This window comes from Hyperolius riggenbachi, chromosome 1, assembly GCF_040937935.1.
Source record: "Hyperolius riggenbachi isolate aHypRig1 chromosome 1, aHypRig1.pri, whole genome shotgun sequence".
NCBI lineage: Eukaryota > Metazoa > Chordata > Amphibia > Anura > Hyperoliidae > Hyperolius > Hyperolius riggenbachi.
Window position 1 is genome coordinate 165926077 of NC_090646.1, and position 17249 is coordinate 165943325.

The 17249-nt window shown below is 46.3% G+C and overlaps 1 protein-coding gene across 4 annotated transcripts in view; it reads right to left on the reverse strand.

Moving 5' to 3' along the window:
- Positions 1 to 7808: 7808 nt before the first annotated feature.
- Positions 7809 to 17249, reverse strand: part of ANXA10 (annexin A10) — a 194416-nt gene continuing 184975 nt past the window's right edge. For all 4 annotated transcript variants that reach the window (XM_068269334.1, XM_068269352.1, XM_068269344.1 and 1 more), the window contains exon 12: positions 7809 to 8174. In XM_068269334.1, the coding sequence (XP_068125435.1) occupies positions 8106 to 8174 (69 nt within the window). In that variant the 3' untranslated portion in view covers positions 7809 to 8105. The remainder of the gene's footprint in view (positions 8175 to 17249) is intronic.

Consider the following 17249-nt stretch of genomic DNA (forward strand, 5'->3'; position numbering starts at 1 on the left):
TGATTAGTGGTGTGTGTTAATAAAGTGTCCTTTCTTATCTTAAAAAAAATGGATATCTATCTATTTTTTGGGGGGGAACTGTGATTAATGAAAGTGTTATTAAATTCTGGATTATTGTACATCAGGCATTCTAAAATCAAAAAGCAGATCTACTTACCTGGGGCTTCCTCCAGCTGCATGTCCCTTGTTGCAGCTCGGCTCCCAGCTGGTCTCCCAGGGTCCCCTCCATTGCAGACACCAACACTGCAAGGTCGGTGGCTTCTGCGCAAGTGCGTGGCCGCACTGCCCATGATCATGCTCATGTAGCCGGGAGCGTTCTGCGCAGACACAGAAGTGCTGCGGGAGCATGACCACGAACGGTGTGACCGTGCACATGGGCAGAAGGGACCCCGGTAGACCGGCTGGGAGCAGAGCTGCGGCGAGGAACACATAAGCTGCCAGGGGCTGGAAGAAGTCCCATGTAAGTAGGTCTGTTTTTTTTAAAGAGACACTGGAACATAAAAAAGTGCCCCTGCAGGGTACTTATCTCGGGAGGCGGAAACCTCTGGATCCTATCGAGGCTTCCCACATCCTCCTCTGTCCCACGATGGTCTCGCTGAGCCCCTCTAAAAACCACAGCCGACAATTTGTGGTACAGGAGCAGTGGCGCCTGCAATATTTACCTTCCCCAGCTCCAGCGCAGTAGCAGCTCCCCGATGGGCTAATGCAGAAATGGCCGATCCCAATCGGGTCCGCTCTACTGTGCAGGCGACTTGCGCCTACACAGTAGAGCGGACCTGACGGGGATCTGCTATTTCTGCCTTACCCTGAGCCAAGAGATGCGCTGGAGCCGGGAAGGTAAATATTTACATGCCCCTGTTTGGAGGGGCCCAGCGAGACCACCGTGGGAAGGAGGAGGACGGAGGAAGCCTGGATAGGATCCAGAGGTTTCCGCCTCCCGAGGTATGTACCTCCCAGGAGCACTTTTTAACATTACATGTTTTCTTTAAATGCCTGATGTTTCCTTTACCCTCCTGAGCGTTACGCCGCTCAGGAGGTTTTGTCACTTTTTGCCCGATTCCAAAATAATTGTACCAAATGACTATAAAGCTTATAGCTAGCACTAGGCTAGCTAGTAGAGTGTCGGGCACTCTCCGATGCCCGCCGCTCCCCCGTTTATAAATTACCCAGCCTGGATCCAGCGATCGGCGCAGCCTCCCCGGACAGCCCCGGTCTTCTCTATGGGGATGAGCGCACATGACGTCATGATGTTGCCGACGTCATGTGCAAACCCGATCCTCTCCATAGATAGACCGGAGCTGTGCAGGGAGGCTGTGTGATCGCTGGATCCATGGGAGGTAATGTATAAACAGGGTGATCGGGGGAGGATCGCAGGGGAGCGGCAGGTGCCCGACACTTGTACTAGCTAGCCTAGTGCTAGATAAAGGGTTTACAGTTATTTGGGACAATAATTTTATAATGGGGGACTCCTGGGGCCACAGAGAGGTATCACAGTGTCGAGCATACCGCTAAGGAGGTTAAAGATATTTGTATGTTCGTCTACAATATATGATTAACTCCTTTGCAGGGGTGTAACTGCAAAGCACGGGGACCCCCAGAAAAAACTTTGATGGGGCCCCCCAATGTTCACACGCTTTCCCTTGCCAACCACTTATGACCCTCAAAGCCCAGGTGCCCATCTTGCAAGGGCCATAAAACAAGTGTGGACATCGTAACTTTCACACCCAAAACAAGTGTAGTCACAGATACACCTGATCTGAAGGCTGGACCTCTTTATCAGAGTGAGTGAAGTAGTAGTTGGGGCCCCCTTACAGCTCTAGCGGCTGGAGCTGGAGGTTTCATAAACGGAGGAGCCAGATGATTTTTGTACCGACTCCACAGACTTGGCTCAAATTATGCTTCAGAAGAGAGCATGCAGACACCGTTTATTGAACAACACAGTGTAGCTTCCTCCCTTCTTTCTAACCTGTTGCTCAGGACAGCCATGTCAGCGAGTGGAGCTCCAGTCCTCATCATTCTTGACTTCATGGGGAGGAAAGTAAGCAATGGCGATTTGCAGGTGGAATTTGTTAACTCAAATTTGTGCTGAATTTGGTAGATTTGCGTCAGTCGAAATTTTCACAAACCTGCCTCCTATATAGGGAGGGAAGAAAGGGGTGGTCCGCACTTGTCAGCACGACAAACTTTATTAATGGACGTGTCCAATAACACCTACAGCAGACATCAAGGCTGACATGTTTCTCATAGCCAATGGCTATGAGTAAGGACTGACGTCCGAAACATGTCAACCTTGATGTCTGCTGTAGGTGTTATTGGACACGTCCATTAACCTCTTTGCCGGTTATCCCGAGCTCAGCTCGGGGTAACCTGCGTAGGAGGATTTCTCAGGCCCCGCTGGGCCGATTTGCATTATTTTTTTTTTTGTTACAAGCAGCTAGCACTTTGCTAGCTGCTTGTAACTTCCGATCGCCGTCGCTCGCCGCCAATCCGCCGCGCCGAGCCGACCCCCCCCCCCCCCCCAGACCCCTGCGCAGCCTGGCCATTCAGGGCCAGGCAGCGCTGAGGGGTGGATCGGGATTCCCTATGACGTCCCGACGTCGATGACGTCATCCCGCCACGGCGACCGGGGAAGCCCAGCAGGAAATCCCGTTCTGAATGGGATTTCCTGCTTACTCCGATCGCCAGAAGCGATCGGAGTGACTGCGGAGCTGCCGCTGCTCAGCAGCTATCATGTAACGAGCCCTGGGCTCGCTACATGATTAAAAAAAAATAAATTAAAAAAAAGTGCTGCGCTGCCTCCTTGCCGGGGGAATTAGACCGGCAAGGAGGTTAATAAAGTTTGTCGTGCTGACAAGTGCGGACCACCCTTTCCTTTCTTTATGATTGTGGACTTGTTGCCCAGGTCCAGCACTGCAGCGAACTTGTGGAGTAGAGCGGTGTTCACCAGTTACTCTATCTATATGGGGAGGGATGGTTACCTAATAGCTATTTCATTTTTACCTCCAGTTCAATCCCAGGTATCAATGCAAGGAAACAGACCATGTAGATCCTGCCCGTTATAAAGGGGAGAACGGGAGGGTTTTCTCATTTTGTTTCTTGCTCTTCACTCTGGCTGCAGGGAAAGGGATTCAGAGTCCCATCCAATTCCCGCTGGCTGAGTTCTAAAATCTAAGACGTTACCGCTGTCTGATACAATTTCACTTTGCACACAGCAAGGTGGTAAAAATGTGCTTGGGCAATTTTATCACCCAGCTAGTTTTCACCTATCCTATTGCCCTTTTCATGCTGGGAGGAAGCGAGGCCGTGAATTCCCCGCCTTCTCCAGGTTATTCTTTCCATTGTCTTCTTTTTTTCATCTGTCCCATTCTTTCTTCTGTTTTCTTTTCTTCTTTTTTTGTTGAATGCAGAATAGCCTCCTAGCTGCCGCTCCCCACCAGATTCAGTACTCCTTTGCCGGGCACACAACCCCTGTTGGTCCCTGCCCCCCCCTTCAGCACTGCTCCTTGTTGCTGCTCTACCAAGCACCCTTGGTACAGGGCCAATTTGCCCCTGCAGTACCGAAAGACAACCCACCGCACCACCATTCTCTGCCAGAACTCCACCTCATTACAATACAGGAAGCCCCAGCAAAGCATATGTAAACCTGCCAGTGGGGCTCCCTATTGGTCTATGGCCTGGACCAATGAGAATCCTCCCTGAGAAAGATTCCTATAGGACAGTTTAGACAAATAAAAATCCTCATTATTGAGGATTGAAATTAGTCCAGACCATGGACCATGTGGCTGAGGGTCAATTTTGCAATCAAGTTTAATGGAGAAGAAGGAACAAAGAAAAATTAGAAGAAAGAAGTGACAGCAGAACACTGAAGCGTTTGTTTTTAATTAAGGCATAATCAATCATTTACTTAACACTAAATAGGTAGGGGGTCAAACTTGACTCCCCTTTTAAATGATTAGACAGGTACCTAGGTGTCTCCCTATTAAAGGAGGCTTCCAGATACCACTGTATGTCCCCCAATTCCTGTCTCCACGTGTTTATGGTTGGCTTGTCAATATGGGCAGGCCTTTTTTGGAGAAGGTGAGGCTTTGTTGCCAAATGCCAGGGCCCCACTGAACCTCTTCGACAAGGGCTTGTTGAGGGGAGCACTGCCACACTGCGCAGGCGGAATAAGTCTTGGGTTTGATTCACTAACCGGCGCTAAGCCGGTTAGTGAGCCCTAATGGATAGTGGGCGCAAACCACAGCGTTAGGTGGTTTGCTCCCATAGGACCCCACACAGTGCGCGCAGCGGGGCAGCCTATGGTTAGTGCGCGATGCGACGATAACGCCGCACCCGCTGCCCTTAAACCGTCGCACCTGGTGCAACGAAAGGGGCACATCGGGTGGCACCAAAGCGGCGGCCACCCATTATCGTCGCAACGCGCACCATAACCATAGGCTGCCGTGCTGCGCGCACTGTGTGGGGTCATGTGCGCAATGTAGCTTTGCGGGCTATTAGTGCCCGCAAAGCTACTTATGGGGCACAAAGTGGCTATTCACAGCGGCGCTAAGACTTAGCACCGCTTTGTGAATCAAGCCCCTTGTGCCTTTGCAGTAGCACAGAGCTATTTAGGATCGTCTTTTTATGTGCTACTGCGCAGGCTGAAGCCCTCCTGTGCTTGCACAGTGCATCCATGCTGGTTCATGTACAGGAGCCTGGCCACGAACTTCCAATGGGTCCCAGTGTCCAGTGGTGACCTTGAGGAGGATATGAAAAGCCTCTGAATAAACCAGTGCCTTCGTTCCTACTTCTGAGGTAAAAAGAGTGGGCAGTGATCGCTACACTTACTTTTGGACACAGAGAATAGAATGGAAAGTGCAATCAGCCAGGGCGAGTCCTAAGTGGATTGGGACCCTCTTTATGTAAATAAAAATATGGGATGGTGAACTAGAACTTTGTATACATTCCCACTATTGAATGCAGGTGGCTGTACATTGCTCCACAATGCATTAGATTGTTGTGAGCCTAAGCTTGGGTGAAAAATAACTTACCTAACTTACCAAAGGAGAGGGAAGCCTCTGGTTCCTTTATAATTGCAGTATTTGTATAGCGCCTTTCTCCTGTCGGACTCAGAGTGCTTGCGAGGCAGCCACTAGAGCGCACTCAGTAGGCAGTAGCAGTCCTCTAGTCCTTTACTGCTGCCCCAGACCCTCCAGCTGTTCAGAGTCATGCTACCTTTCTGGTATGAGCATGACCCTATTGCAGCTGCATGGGCGTGCCTGCGCTGCAGCACAGAGCCACTCATACACAAACAGTTCCACCTTACAGTGGAGGTTCTGTCATATTTGTGCAGGCCACCCTTGTGCTTGGCCCCAATTAGATTACCGACAAGCCCTTTTTGGTAATCTTTAGGTGCATGAGCAGCAATGGGAGACTGATGGCTGCTGTAGGAATCCTCTATAGTCTATAGGATTCAGAGACTTCTCTCTTAGGCAAATATGTGATTGTTGACCCCAGCTTCGGCTCAGGTGCACTTTAAGTGACAATTCTACAGTATATACTCTGTACAACATGGAAGATGTTGGCACTAGATCTATTCTAAATTATGCATGGCAAAAGCTACATGATGACTGACGACACCCAACTATATCTTTCCTTCAAGCCTGGTGTGACAGACCCAACTCTAACTATAAACGCCTGCTTACGTGAACTACAGCAATGGATGAATGACAACTGGCTGAAACTAAATGCAGACAAAACTGAAGTCCTTCTGATCGGAGGGCAGCGCATGACAACAAAACAACTTAACTTGCAGTCCTCACCACTGGGAATAGGAGGCATGGATCTACGCAGCTCCGATCATGTGCGTAGCCTGGGAGTTCTAATTGATGGGGATTTAAACTTCAGAACTCACATCTCTGCGGTGGTAAAATCATCCTATTTTCACCTTAAGAACATCGCAAAAATCAAGCACCTCATCCCCCCAGAAGATCTACCAACTTTAGTTCATGCCTTCATTACCTCCCGACTGGACTACTGCAAAGCTCTCCACACTGGCCTTCCAAAAAAGGACTTGTACCGCCTACAGCTGATACAGAATACTGCTGCCAGATTATTAACCAACCAACCCCGTCACTGCCACATAACGCCAGTCCTGCACTCCTTTCACTGGCTACCTATAGAATGGAGGGTCCTATTCAAGATCGACCTACTGACATTTAAATCACTGAATAATCTGGGCCCTGGATACATGAAAGAAATGTTGCAGCTGCGTAGCAATCCCCGCATTCTCCGATCCACAGGTTCTAATAATCTAGTCATACCCAGAGTCCACTTGGAAACTTTTGGTCCCAGAGCATTCTGTCATGCTGCCCCTACCTTTTGGAACTCCTTACCTCAACAGATCAGGACAGCTCTATCCCTGGACGTGTTTAAATCCAGACTGAAAATCCACCTGTTCAGTTTGGCATTTGCAGAAATATAACTTTTGTTGTGTGAATACTTCCTCCTACTACCAATTACTGAATCTGAGAGAGCCTAAGCGCTTTGAGTCCTATGGAAGAAAAGCACTATAGAAATGTTATTGTATTGTATGACTGTATTTTTTATATAATGAACCTGATGGCCAAACTATATGCAGCATAATTGCTGCACTTGTTATGTGGGAGCCACAATGACTGTCCTTGCTATGAGGTACACGTGTGGGTGCATGTTGCCGGGTTCTGTGTTGTCACAGTTTATTGACTTTCCATTACAATGTCTCTAGAAAGATTCCTGGAGGTTCCAAAACATTGATTATCTCAGCATAGATTTACGTCTGTCTAACAGGCTGTAACTGCGTGGACTTTTGAATGCGTCTACTACATCAGACATAAAAAAGCTATATAGTAAATAATAGATTAACAACTTTTTTTATTTTAGTTTATATTTTTTATATTTAAGACTTTTCCTGAGGCGAAATCAATTTACATGATAAAAATCCTTCATTACAACACATCTCCCACAATCATTGTTGGAATTGCTTACAAGTAGAAGACCTTACGGAGAAGTATGTCATCAGTTTCATCAGGCGATAGACTTGTGGGGCTTGATTCACTAAAGCGTGATAACTCAGTTAAAGGCTTTGCACATGCAACGTATCATAACATGCTAAGTATCATTATCACGTGAAGTCACTTCAGATCACACGAACGGAATGTAGATCGTGAATTATTACTGTATACAGTACATAAAGCGGCACGCGTTAAACCTTGCGCGCGCCGTATTACATTAACGCACATGTTAATGTAATCACCATTGCTGATTTCATTACCAAACTATCTTCTGATCGTGCGAAGCGCTGTCGTTTTCAATGGCACTTCGCACTTAGCGTGTGAAGCATAACAGTTCGCACGATAAAACTTAACACGCGAACGATGGAACCTGTTCACACGCACAATGCTTTACACGCGCTTTTGCATGTGCAAAGCCTTTACACATGATAACTGAGTTATCACGCTTTAGTGACTTGAGCCCATTGTGCACGTGAACAGTTTCCACCATTCGCGTGTTAAGTTTTATCGCGCGGACGTCGTTCCGCTTCACGCGCTAAGTGCGGAATGCCAATGAAAACTACGGCTCTTCGCACAATCAGAAGATAGAGTTTGGTAATGAAATCAGCAATGGTGCTTACATTAACATGTTAGGTAATGTAATACGGCGTGCGCAAAGTTTAACGCGTGCCGCTTTATGTACTGTATACAGTAATAATTCATGATCTACATTCCATTCGCGTGATCTGCAGTAACTTCACGTGATATGATACTTAGCACGTGATAATGATACTTAGCACGTGATAATAGCACATAATATCATCTGCAAAGCGGCTTATCACTGTTGTGCTAAGTGTTAGCATGCTTTAGTGAATCGAGCCTGTAGTCTCTGATTTGCTGGTCTTAGTTATATGTCACTTTATCTTAAAGCAGGTATTGGTCACTGCAAATCAGAGCCTAAAAAAAATCTATCACCTGAACAAAAGGATCACATGCTTATTCATGAGTTTTACTGTACATTAGCAACTCTAATTATTTTGCTTTTTTAATGGTTTTATCTTGGATTCTGAGGAAAATGTTGTTCACTTTCAGCTTTCAGTAGTCTTCTGTATCTCCAGCACAAAGCGCAAGCAGAGCTTTCTCATAATGTCCTGATGCGAAATTCTGAAAATAAAATGAATAACCATATGAGATTGTTTCCCTGCACCATTTAGGAGGATTTGCTTTGATTAAGATCTCTAAATGCAATGCAATGCTTTTCTGCCAACTTTATGTTATAATAAGCAAAGAACCATGCATCACAAAAAATACTTTAAGGCCTCTTTCACAGTGCGACGTTAAATGTTTCAATGCAGACTAACGCACAGCAATGCAAAGTCTGTGCGACATTCACAGTGCACACGTTGCGTTTGTGTGTAACGTGTAGCGTTATTAGAAAGTGCTGCATGCTGTGCGTAATACACGTTATTAGCTGCGTTGGACTGTTTGCACAAGCTCAGTAAATGACTCGGAGGCATACTTTTCATTGCTTGTATGTTCTACTGTGTGTGACGATAACGGGCATTAAAGAGAATCTGTATTGTTAAAATCGCACAAAAGTAAACATACCAGTGCGTTAGGGGACATCTCCTATTACCCTCTGTCACAATTTCGCCGCTCCCCGCCGCATTAAAAGTGGTTAAAAACAGTTTTAAAAAGTTTGTTTATAAACAAACAAAATGGCCACCAAAACAGGAAGTAGGTTGATGTACAGTATGTCCACACATAGAAAATACATCCATACACAAGCAGGCTGTATACAGCATTCCTTTTGAATCTCAAGAGATCATTTGTGTGTTTCTTTCCCCCCTGAGGGGGGAGTGCATAGCAGAACCACAACACTGAAGAACTTGGCAGCCTTCCAGACACAGGCTGACAAGTCTGACAAGGGAAAGATACATTGATTTATTACAGAGACTGTGATAGTACAAAGTGCTGCAGTAAGCCAGAACACATTAGAATAGCTTTTGGAACTTGTAGGATGATAAAAAACAGGATGCAATTTTTGTTACGGAGACTCTTTAAGTTGCGTTGCGACTTTTTTGGGGCGTTGCGTTGTAATTTGCGTTGCAACTTTAACGTCGCTTTAAAACGCAACGTCCTACTGTGAAAGAGACCTAAGTCTTCAGCTCTGAAACAAACAAAAGCAAGGACTAGATAGGAAGGAGAAATTGAAAAGGTAATAAAACAGAAGTATCGTCGACAGCTGCCTAGGACAAAAATACAGTATGTTATGTTTTTCTAGTGCAATTGTGATAGAGGCTTGATCTGATCATGAGAGAGATACTAAATGGGGTTCAGAGACTGTTTATCTGTCCTTGAGAAAGACTTGAGTGTGTACATGGGAAAAAAGCTATGATCTTTCTCACAACTATGGAGACCAGCGGTGTAACTACAAATCATGAGCCCCCATAGCTAAACTTTGATGGGGACCCCCATTATTCAGAACCTCTAGTGGCCTACCCCTAGTGGCCCTCACAGCCAGAAAAGCCCACCTTCCAAAGGTCATAAAACAAGTTTGGCCATCATAATCTTGATCTGAAGTGTGAATTCCTATATTGGAGGGAGTGAAGTAGTAGTTGTGGGCCCCCTTACAGCTCTGGAACCCCCTGCGGTCACAGGGGCTGCTCCCCTGTAGTTACGCCCTTGATGGCGAGATCTCCAGGGATCATATAATTTTTCTTTACGAAGTACTTTTTGTAAGGTTTTAGGGTTATTGGGACCTGTATACGTATGATCTTGCTAGGCCGGAATACATATATTGAAATTGCCCCATCATGTAAACCCCATTTGAGAAGCCTTTAAATGCTTCAAGTGAACCTCCGGACTAAAAATCTACTCCGCTGTACTGAAAAGGCTTGTAGTTTCTTTAACCGTTTCACAGCATCAGAACTTTGTTTTTCTTACCAAAGCATCATTTTTAGCTGTATTTTTAGCTAAGCTCCACCCATCAAAGAACACTGCCCGGGCTTTTTTTCCCTGATGCTGTGCAAAGCATGATGGGATTTCCTGTGTTATTCACGTTGCCTAGCAACTGGGAGGGGTAATCAGCACACAGGACAGTTGGAACTATGTCTCATGCTCCCCGTCACCTCCTTTCAACCAAAAAGATGGCTGCCCTCTTTTAAAACAGGGTGGGTAAGAGATTATATTACCTATCTATTTTAATTAACATAACTAATGTAACTTAATGACAGTATGTTCGTTTAAATGGAAAAATTGGGAGACCCAAAAACCATATCCTTAATGGTGTGCCAGAACACCAATAATATAACCATATAAGTACAAGGATACTGTGATGATCCGCTCAGCTGGCTGCACAGGCAGACAGCTGTTTGTCCATTCCTCTAGTCTGTGGGCTGCAGGTCTCTGGAACAGAGACCTGTCTTTCCATTGCAAGTTTCTGGTCTATTCTGTTGCTGGGGAATTTGCATACATTCGTTATGCAAATCCCCTACCTGCCTTCTTTGATGACTGGCACTATAAGAGCTTTATGTTTCCCAGAAGGCTTTGCTGGTCATTTCGTTTCCATGGTCTGTTCCTGATGGACACTGCTGGAGTGTCAGCCATTGCTATCTAGTATAGTTAATTCCTGGGGGTTGCTTTAGGCTCCCCTTCTAGCCCAGTCAGGTTGTATTATCTGTATTGCCTGTTCTGTCTTGTCTTGCCTGTTGCCATTGTCCTGTCCCAAAGGTGGTCGACAGGAAATGGTTCTGATCTCTGTTCTTGGAGTATAGCTGGTGCAGCGGTTGCTACCAGCTATCTCTTCTGTTCTGTCTCCTGGGATCACGCTAGCTACTTTTCGCTAGCGCTGGGGATCCTTTTGTTCTGTCTTCTGGGATCGCGCTAGCTACTTTTCGCTAGCGCTGGGGATCCTTCTGTTCTGCTACTCTGTACCTGGATCGCGCTAGCCACTTTTCGCTAGTGCTGTGGATCCTATCTCTCGCTTGTCCCTGTTTTCGTGTGTCTGTCTTGTCTGCTACGCTTGCTGGAGGCTCGGTGAGGTAACCATTAAGCAAGCGCTCGCGTCCTCTGTTTCATGTTTGTCTGTCGATGGTTAGTTAGGCGTGCTTATCTCTACTGTGCTTATCACGTGGAGACCGCGCATAACCGCGTGCACTGTTGCGAATGAGTGCGGTGTTCGCGGTTAGCTAGCGTTTGTTATTTTCCGTATCTCATTGTATTATTTGCTGTGCCTTTGCTACCCTCGTATTCTATTCTGATCTGCCTTGTGTCACGTCTGGCGATCACACCTCTCGCGATCGCGTTCCTATTTCATATCTGCTGTTGTGTGTGCGCGGTCGCGGGGTGGCGACTGGATTGGCGCACACACATACAACCTGTCCCTTTGCTCAATCTCATTCGCAATCGCCTCTCTTGCGATTGCGTTCTGCGCTTCGTACAATTCCTGTCTGGCACTTGTGGAGGTACAGAGGATTGGTTCCTCTGCACTCCCCAGCGCCATCTGCCGACAGGAATTTCCCTCTACAGGTGCGCAGCACCTTTTGCTGGGTGCCTGCAAATATACGCTTGTGGAGGATTTCCGCCGTGTCAGCGCACGCGTTGTGCGCTGATCACGGAGAAAGTTCCACAATCGTTACAGATACAGTATATAGTAAAAAAATATTTTTGAAGAGACAAAAAAGTTTCAAGATGATCTTAAATTTTAATATATCAAAAAGTTATTTTGTAAAAACTGAGTCCACAAATCTTCAAGTGAATTATAATGGGATGTTGTTTGCAAAGATGAATTCACTTGAAGATTTGTGAACTCTGTTTTTACAAAAGAACTTTTTGATACATTAAAATTTAAGATCATATTGAAACTTTTGTCGCTTCAAAAATATATATTTTTACTATATATCATTGTACTTATATGAGTATGTTTGTTTAGGCTGAAATTCCTCTTTCAGTAAATCTCTAAAGAAATAGATTTGACCTGACTTGGGGACATATGCATTCACAACTTGAGTCTTTTAACGTGACACCCACACGGTTATGTAATGCTACCATCACACCCTGTTTTTTTTTTCTTTTTCTTCCTGGCTAAAAGTAACTTAAAACAAACCTGTAGCTTTAGGGGAAGTACACATACTTACCTCATTAGAGGGAATCCTCTGGATCCTCCAGTCTTCCCATATCCTCTTTGAGATCACTGATCCAGCACTGGGATCCTCTGGAAGTTCCCGGCCATGAACGAGCGCAGTCGCACTGTGCAGGCGCAGGGCACATTGCACATATGCACAGGGGCGTAGCAATAGGGGGTGCAGAGGTAGCGACCGCATCGGGGCCCTTGGGCCAGAGGGGCCCCGAAGGGCCCTCCCTCAACTACAGTATTAGCTCTCTGTTGGTCCTGTGCTCATAATTATCACTTCTATAGATACTGTGAATGGTGGTAATCACTAACAAGCTGTTCCCCATCCCCTTCTTGCACCTCTGACACTGTAGTTGCCATTGGCAGGTTTTGGTGCGCAGTGGACATTGTTATGTATAGAGTGCTTGGGGGGCCCCACTGTAAAACTTGCATCAGGGCCCACAGCACCTTAGCTACGCCACTGCATATGCAGTAACAAAGAGCCACTCACCAAGCCCGAGCGGCTGTGTGCTACTGCACAGGCACAGTGCAAACCCTTGTCAGAGAGGTCTGTGGGGGTCCCAGCCCTGGATCAGTGGAGGCAAGGGGGACTGGTAAAGCTTTTGGATTATCCCAAAGGCTTCCCTCCACTAAGTATCTAATTTAGGCACCTTTTTTTCTCTACAGGTACACTTTAAAAAGACATTTTAATGGGTTTAAATTTAAACAGCATCACTCAGAAGTTTTACTCTTTGGAGCATAAGTGCACTGTGTGTTTTATGAACTATAAGATACAGCAAAACTGTCATCTTCTTTGCTCCTCCACAGTATTGATGCCAGGAAACATTTCAATAAAAGAGCTTTGTCTCCACCTAATGGACAAATAAACATTTACACTTGCAAGCATGTGTAAATATATGGGGAAGTATTATGCCAAGTTTTTTATGTGGAAATGTAATACAATTCACAATGGGAAAAATTGAATAATAAAATAGTCACAATAAATTGCTTCTGAAAGGCAGTTTTAAAAAATATGTATTTTTAATGATTGTAACTCAACCTACATGCTGTAGAAGTGAATGAATCAGCCAGCCTGAAGGAACACGATTACTTTGTGCAAATTCTTTTTCTCCATTACATAAGGGGTGGGGTGGAGACTGGGAGATAGGAACTGCAAAGAAGGAAGTAGAGATGGCAAACCTTACAATAGTTGGGACCAGGGCCGGGCCGAGGCATAGGCTGGAGAGGCTCCAGCCTCAGGGCGCAGTGTAAGAGGGGGCGCACAATTCATTCAGCTGTCATTCCTAATTGTGTTTGAAGCAGAAATAAATAAGAAAAGGGGATACATAGCAGTGACTGCAAGCCAGCTAACTAGATATTAAGGTGTTGGGGAGGTTGTGGGCCCTGTGGCCCTCTTAGTCTAATAGCAATCAGTGTGTGACGGCTAGGGTGGGAGGGGTGGAGGGGCGCACTTTGGTGTCTCAGCCTTGGGTGCTGGAGGACCTTGTCCCTGCTCTGGTTGGGACCCATGTAAGGATTTAAGCAGGGCCGGTACTTCCATAGAGGCAAGGAGGCAATTGCCCCAGAGCCTGTAGGAGCCCCCCAATGAGTCTCCCCCCTGCCCTAGCTATGGTGACCCAATACATGTCTGCAGGGAACGAGGAAGAGAGGCACTGGCAGGGAGAAGTTCAGAGCATAGAGTGTGGTGCTTTCTCCTGTGTCCTGCCTTGATTAGGTATGACATGCTGTGTGTACACTTCACGGTTTGTAAGGGAAAAAAGAGAAGGGGAATAATGGGGACCCCAGCAATGGTTTGAGGATAAATGGACACAATGATATTGTGTGGCTGGGAGGGTGGTGAAATGGGTCCTGGGAGTCAGCTCGGGGCTGCAAGGGGCAGTACTAGGGGGCCCACAAGTTACTTTTGCCCAGAGGCCCCATTGTACGTAGAACCAACCCTGGATCTAAGTATGCATTCATAGAAATGGCTATGTGACCAGCTCTGTGAGCTTGCGGGGCAGGTTTCTGGGTTTGATTACATCTAGAGACACTATCATGGAGAAGCAGCATCTATATGTCTAAAAAATATCCCCAGTGTTTAGGATTGTGGTGAATGTATTTAGGTTAAGTTATTTGGAGGCAGAAAGTAATCTAATCTGTTCTCTTTGTAACATTCATAAACAGACTGACTCACTGACTGAGTGACTAGTGCTGTAGGTATGAATGCACAGTCTTTTGGTGGAATGGGCCTTTAAGAGACACACGGCAGTATTTTCTGTTTATCTCCTCCAGTTTATTTTCCATATCTAAATGTCTCTTTGTAGCACGGAGTAACATTTACAGAGATAAATAGGTAAACACATCGGTAGTGCCATTTAAAGTGCACAGTTGTTCAGATGAAATTAGTGGCAATCCTCCTTATATATTGCAGATTTAAGTATCCATTGTAGCCTATCTTTGCAAATGAAAAAGTCATGGAAGACATTTCGGTACTCTGTTTGCTGCAAAATATCACTAAATCAGATGAAAAGCAAAAGTGAAATCTGCTGTGTTAATGGCATTTGACATTTTGTGCTATCCGATGTGCTGCAAATCAGCAAAATGGCCAGATAGGATTATTACCCCTTCTGGCTAAAATTTACCACAACTGAGATAGTTTATGGTAGAGAATGACAAAAACAGAGCCCCATCAATCTTTATGTGAGTTCAATGTCTGAAATGCACCATATGGTATTGGAAGCATGGGTAATAAACAACGCAAAAGCTGTTAGAAAGGAAAACGTGAAAAATGTGATTCCATTTTGTCTTTTAATTCTCCACATGAAATTTTGATGACACAGAACTTCATACGCTTAAGAAAATGAGTGCAATGTAGATCCTCTGAATACAGGGAGAGTAAGTGTATAACAGTGATGGCTAACCTTGGCACTCCAGCTGTGGTGGAACTACAAGTCCCATGAGGCATTGCAATACTCTGATAGCTCTAAGCATAACTTAGGGCGGCAGAGACATGATGGGATTTGTAGTTTTGTCACAGCTGGAGTGCCAATGTTAGCCATCACTGGTGTATATTATCCTCACAACTTAAGAACCATAATGCATTAAACTTAACATAATAACATAATGCTTGGGGCCTAGTGGGTGTCAAGGGGCGCCCCTGCCACCTTCTTCAACCTCTCTCCACTTCAGTTTACCAAAAAGACCACAAGAGGGCCTCAAATCTACTACCTTGCCTAGGGCCCCATTACACCTTAATCCATCTCTGGATATCTCTACTCCCTAACCCAGTGATGTCAAACTCCAGTCCTGGAGGGCTGAGGTCCTCACACTTTTTTGGCATTGATGGGACTGTATCAGGAAAGGCGTGGTTCATCAGGCAGAACACATTTCTCCATCTCTCTGTCCATCCTAAACACTAGCATGGATATGGCCCTTAATGGCGCTTGATGACTGGAGTTCAACACCTGTGCCCTAACCTAATGAAACATATTGACATACCGGAACTGCGCCATACCAGCACCATCCAGTGATTTCACTGGTTGGCTTAAAGTGGACCCAAATTAAAAATACAAGATTTCAGAAATAAAATCTATTTTCTAAACTATAATAATAAATAGCAGCCTTTTTTCAGCTGCATGATGACAAATATAAAACATTTTACATTTATTGGAGAAACCCCTCCCTTCCTTTCATATTGCCAGGACAGAATCCGGCAAAAAGCTGGAGTAGGTGGTGTCCAGCAAAGGAGGAATTGCTAATGGCTGCCACCTGTATAACCCTAGTTATGAAAAGAGAAAGGTGACAAGCATGCGCTGAAATGCTCATAGGCTTGAAGGAGTGTTTATTTATCTTTGTATGTGTCAGAGTGGTGCAACTAAAGGCCCGGTTCACATTAGCGTTTGCCATCAGGATTTTCCAGATCGGATCCGGAACGCATACTGTACAAACGGAACGTACGTTCCGCATAGCAATGTAATGTGTATGCGGACGTTCACACGCGTCCGTTCCGTACGTACCGGAGCCGGATCGGATCCGGACTCTTTTCTAACATGCGCCATTTTTTGGGTCCGGATCTCCGGCCCACGCATCCTGACCGGAGCCTGACCGGAGCCTGACAGCACCGTCCGGAACACAGAAACCAATGGGAAACGGAAGGCACAGAACACACTGCCTACAAAAACCTGACGTTCTACCCCACTTCCTATGCGTATGCAAGCAGCCATTTCGGATGGGGACACATGGGCCAAGCATGTCTGGAGTGGAGCAGCAGTGACAGACGTGCTGGAGATGTTTTGGCAGAATGTCGGAGGTGGAGGTGAGGCCTACAGCGGAGGAACCTGATTCTACAGGTGCACCAGGTGCACCTTCTGCTGACCCCAAAAATTTTTTATTTAATTTCGCTATTTTTTGCCCACGGATCCTGATGGCAGCCTGATGCATGCCTGATGCAAACGGACCGGATCCTGATCGGATCCGAATCGGAACCGTACGGTTCCGATCAGGATCCGATCAGGATCCGGTCCGTTTGCAAGGCAAAACGCAAGTGTGAATGGGGCCAAACAGTTTGAATAAAAAAATGTTTGGTTTGGGTCCGCTTTAACCCTCCTGGCGGTTTGCTAAAAAATCGCCAGGGGGCAGCAAATCTTTTTTTTTTAATTTTTTTTTTTTCATGTAGCGAGACAAAGTCTCGCTACATGATAGCCGCTGCTCAGCGGCATCCCCCCAGCCTCTCCGATCGCCGCCGCCGATCGGCGATCAGGAGATCCCGTTCAAAGAACGGGATCTCCTGAAGGGCTTCCCCCGTCGCCATGGCGACGGGGCGGGATGACGTCACCGACGTCAACGACGTCGTGACGTCATAGGGGATTCCGATCCACCCCATAGAGCTGCCTGGCACTGATTGGCCAGGCAGCGCACGGGGTCTGGGGGGGGGGGCGGCTGCGGCGCGACGGATAGCGGCGGATCGGCGGGTAGCGGCGGCGATCGGGCACTGCACACAGCTAGCAAAGTGCTAGCTGCGTGCAGGAAAAAAAAAATTATGCAAATCGGCCCAGCGGGGCCTGAGCGGTGCCTTCCGGCGGCATAGCCCGAGCTTAGCTCGGGCTTACCGCCAGGAAGGTTAAGAA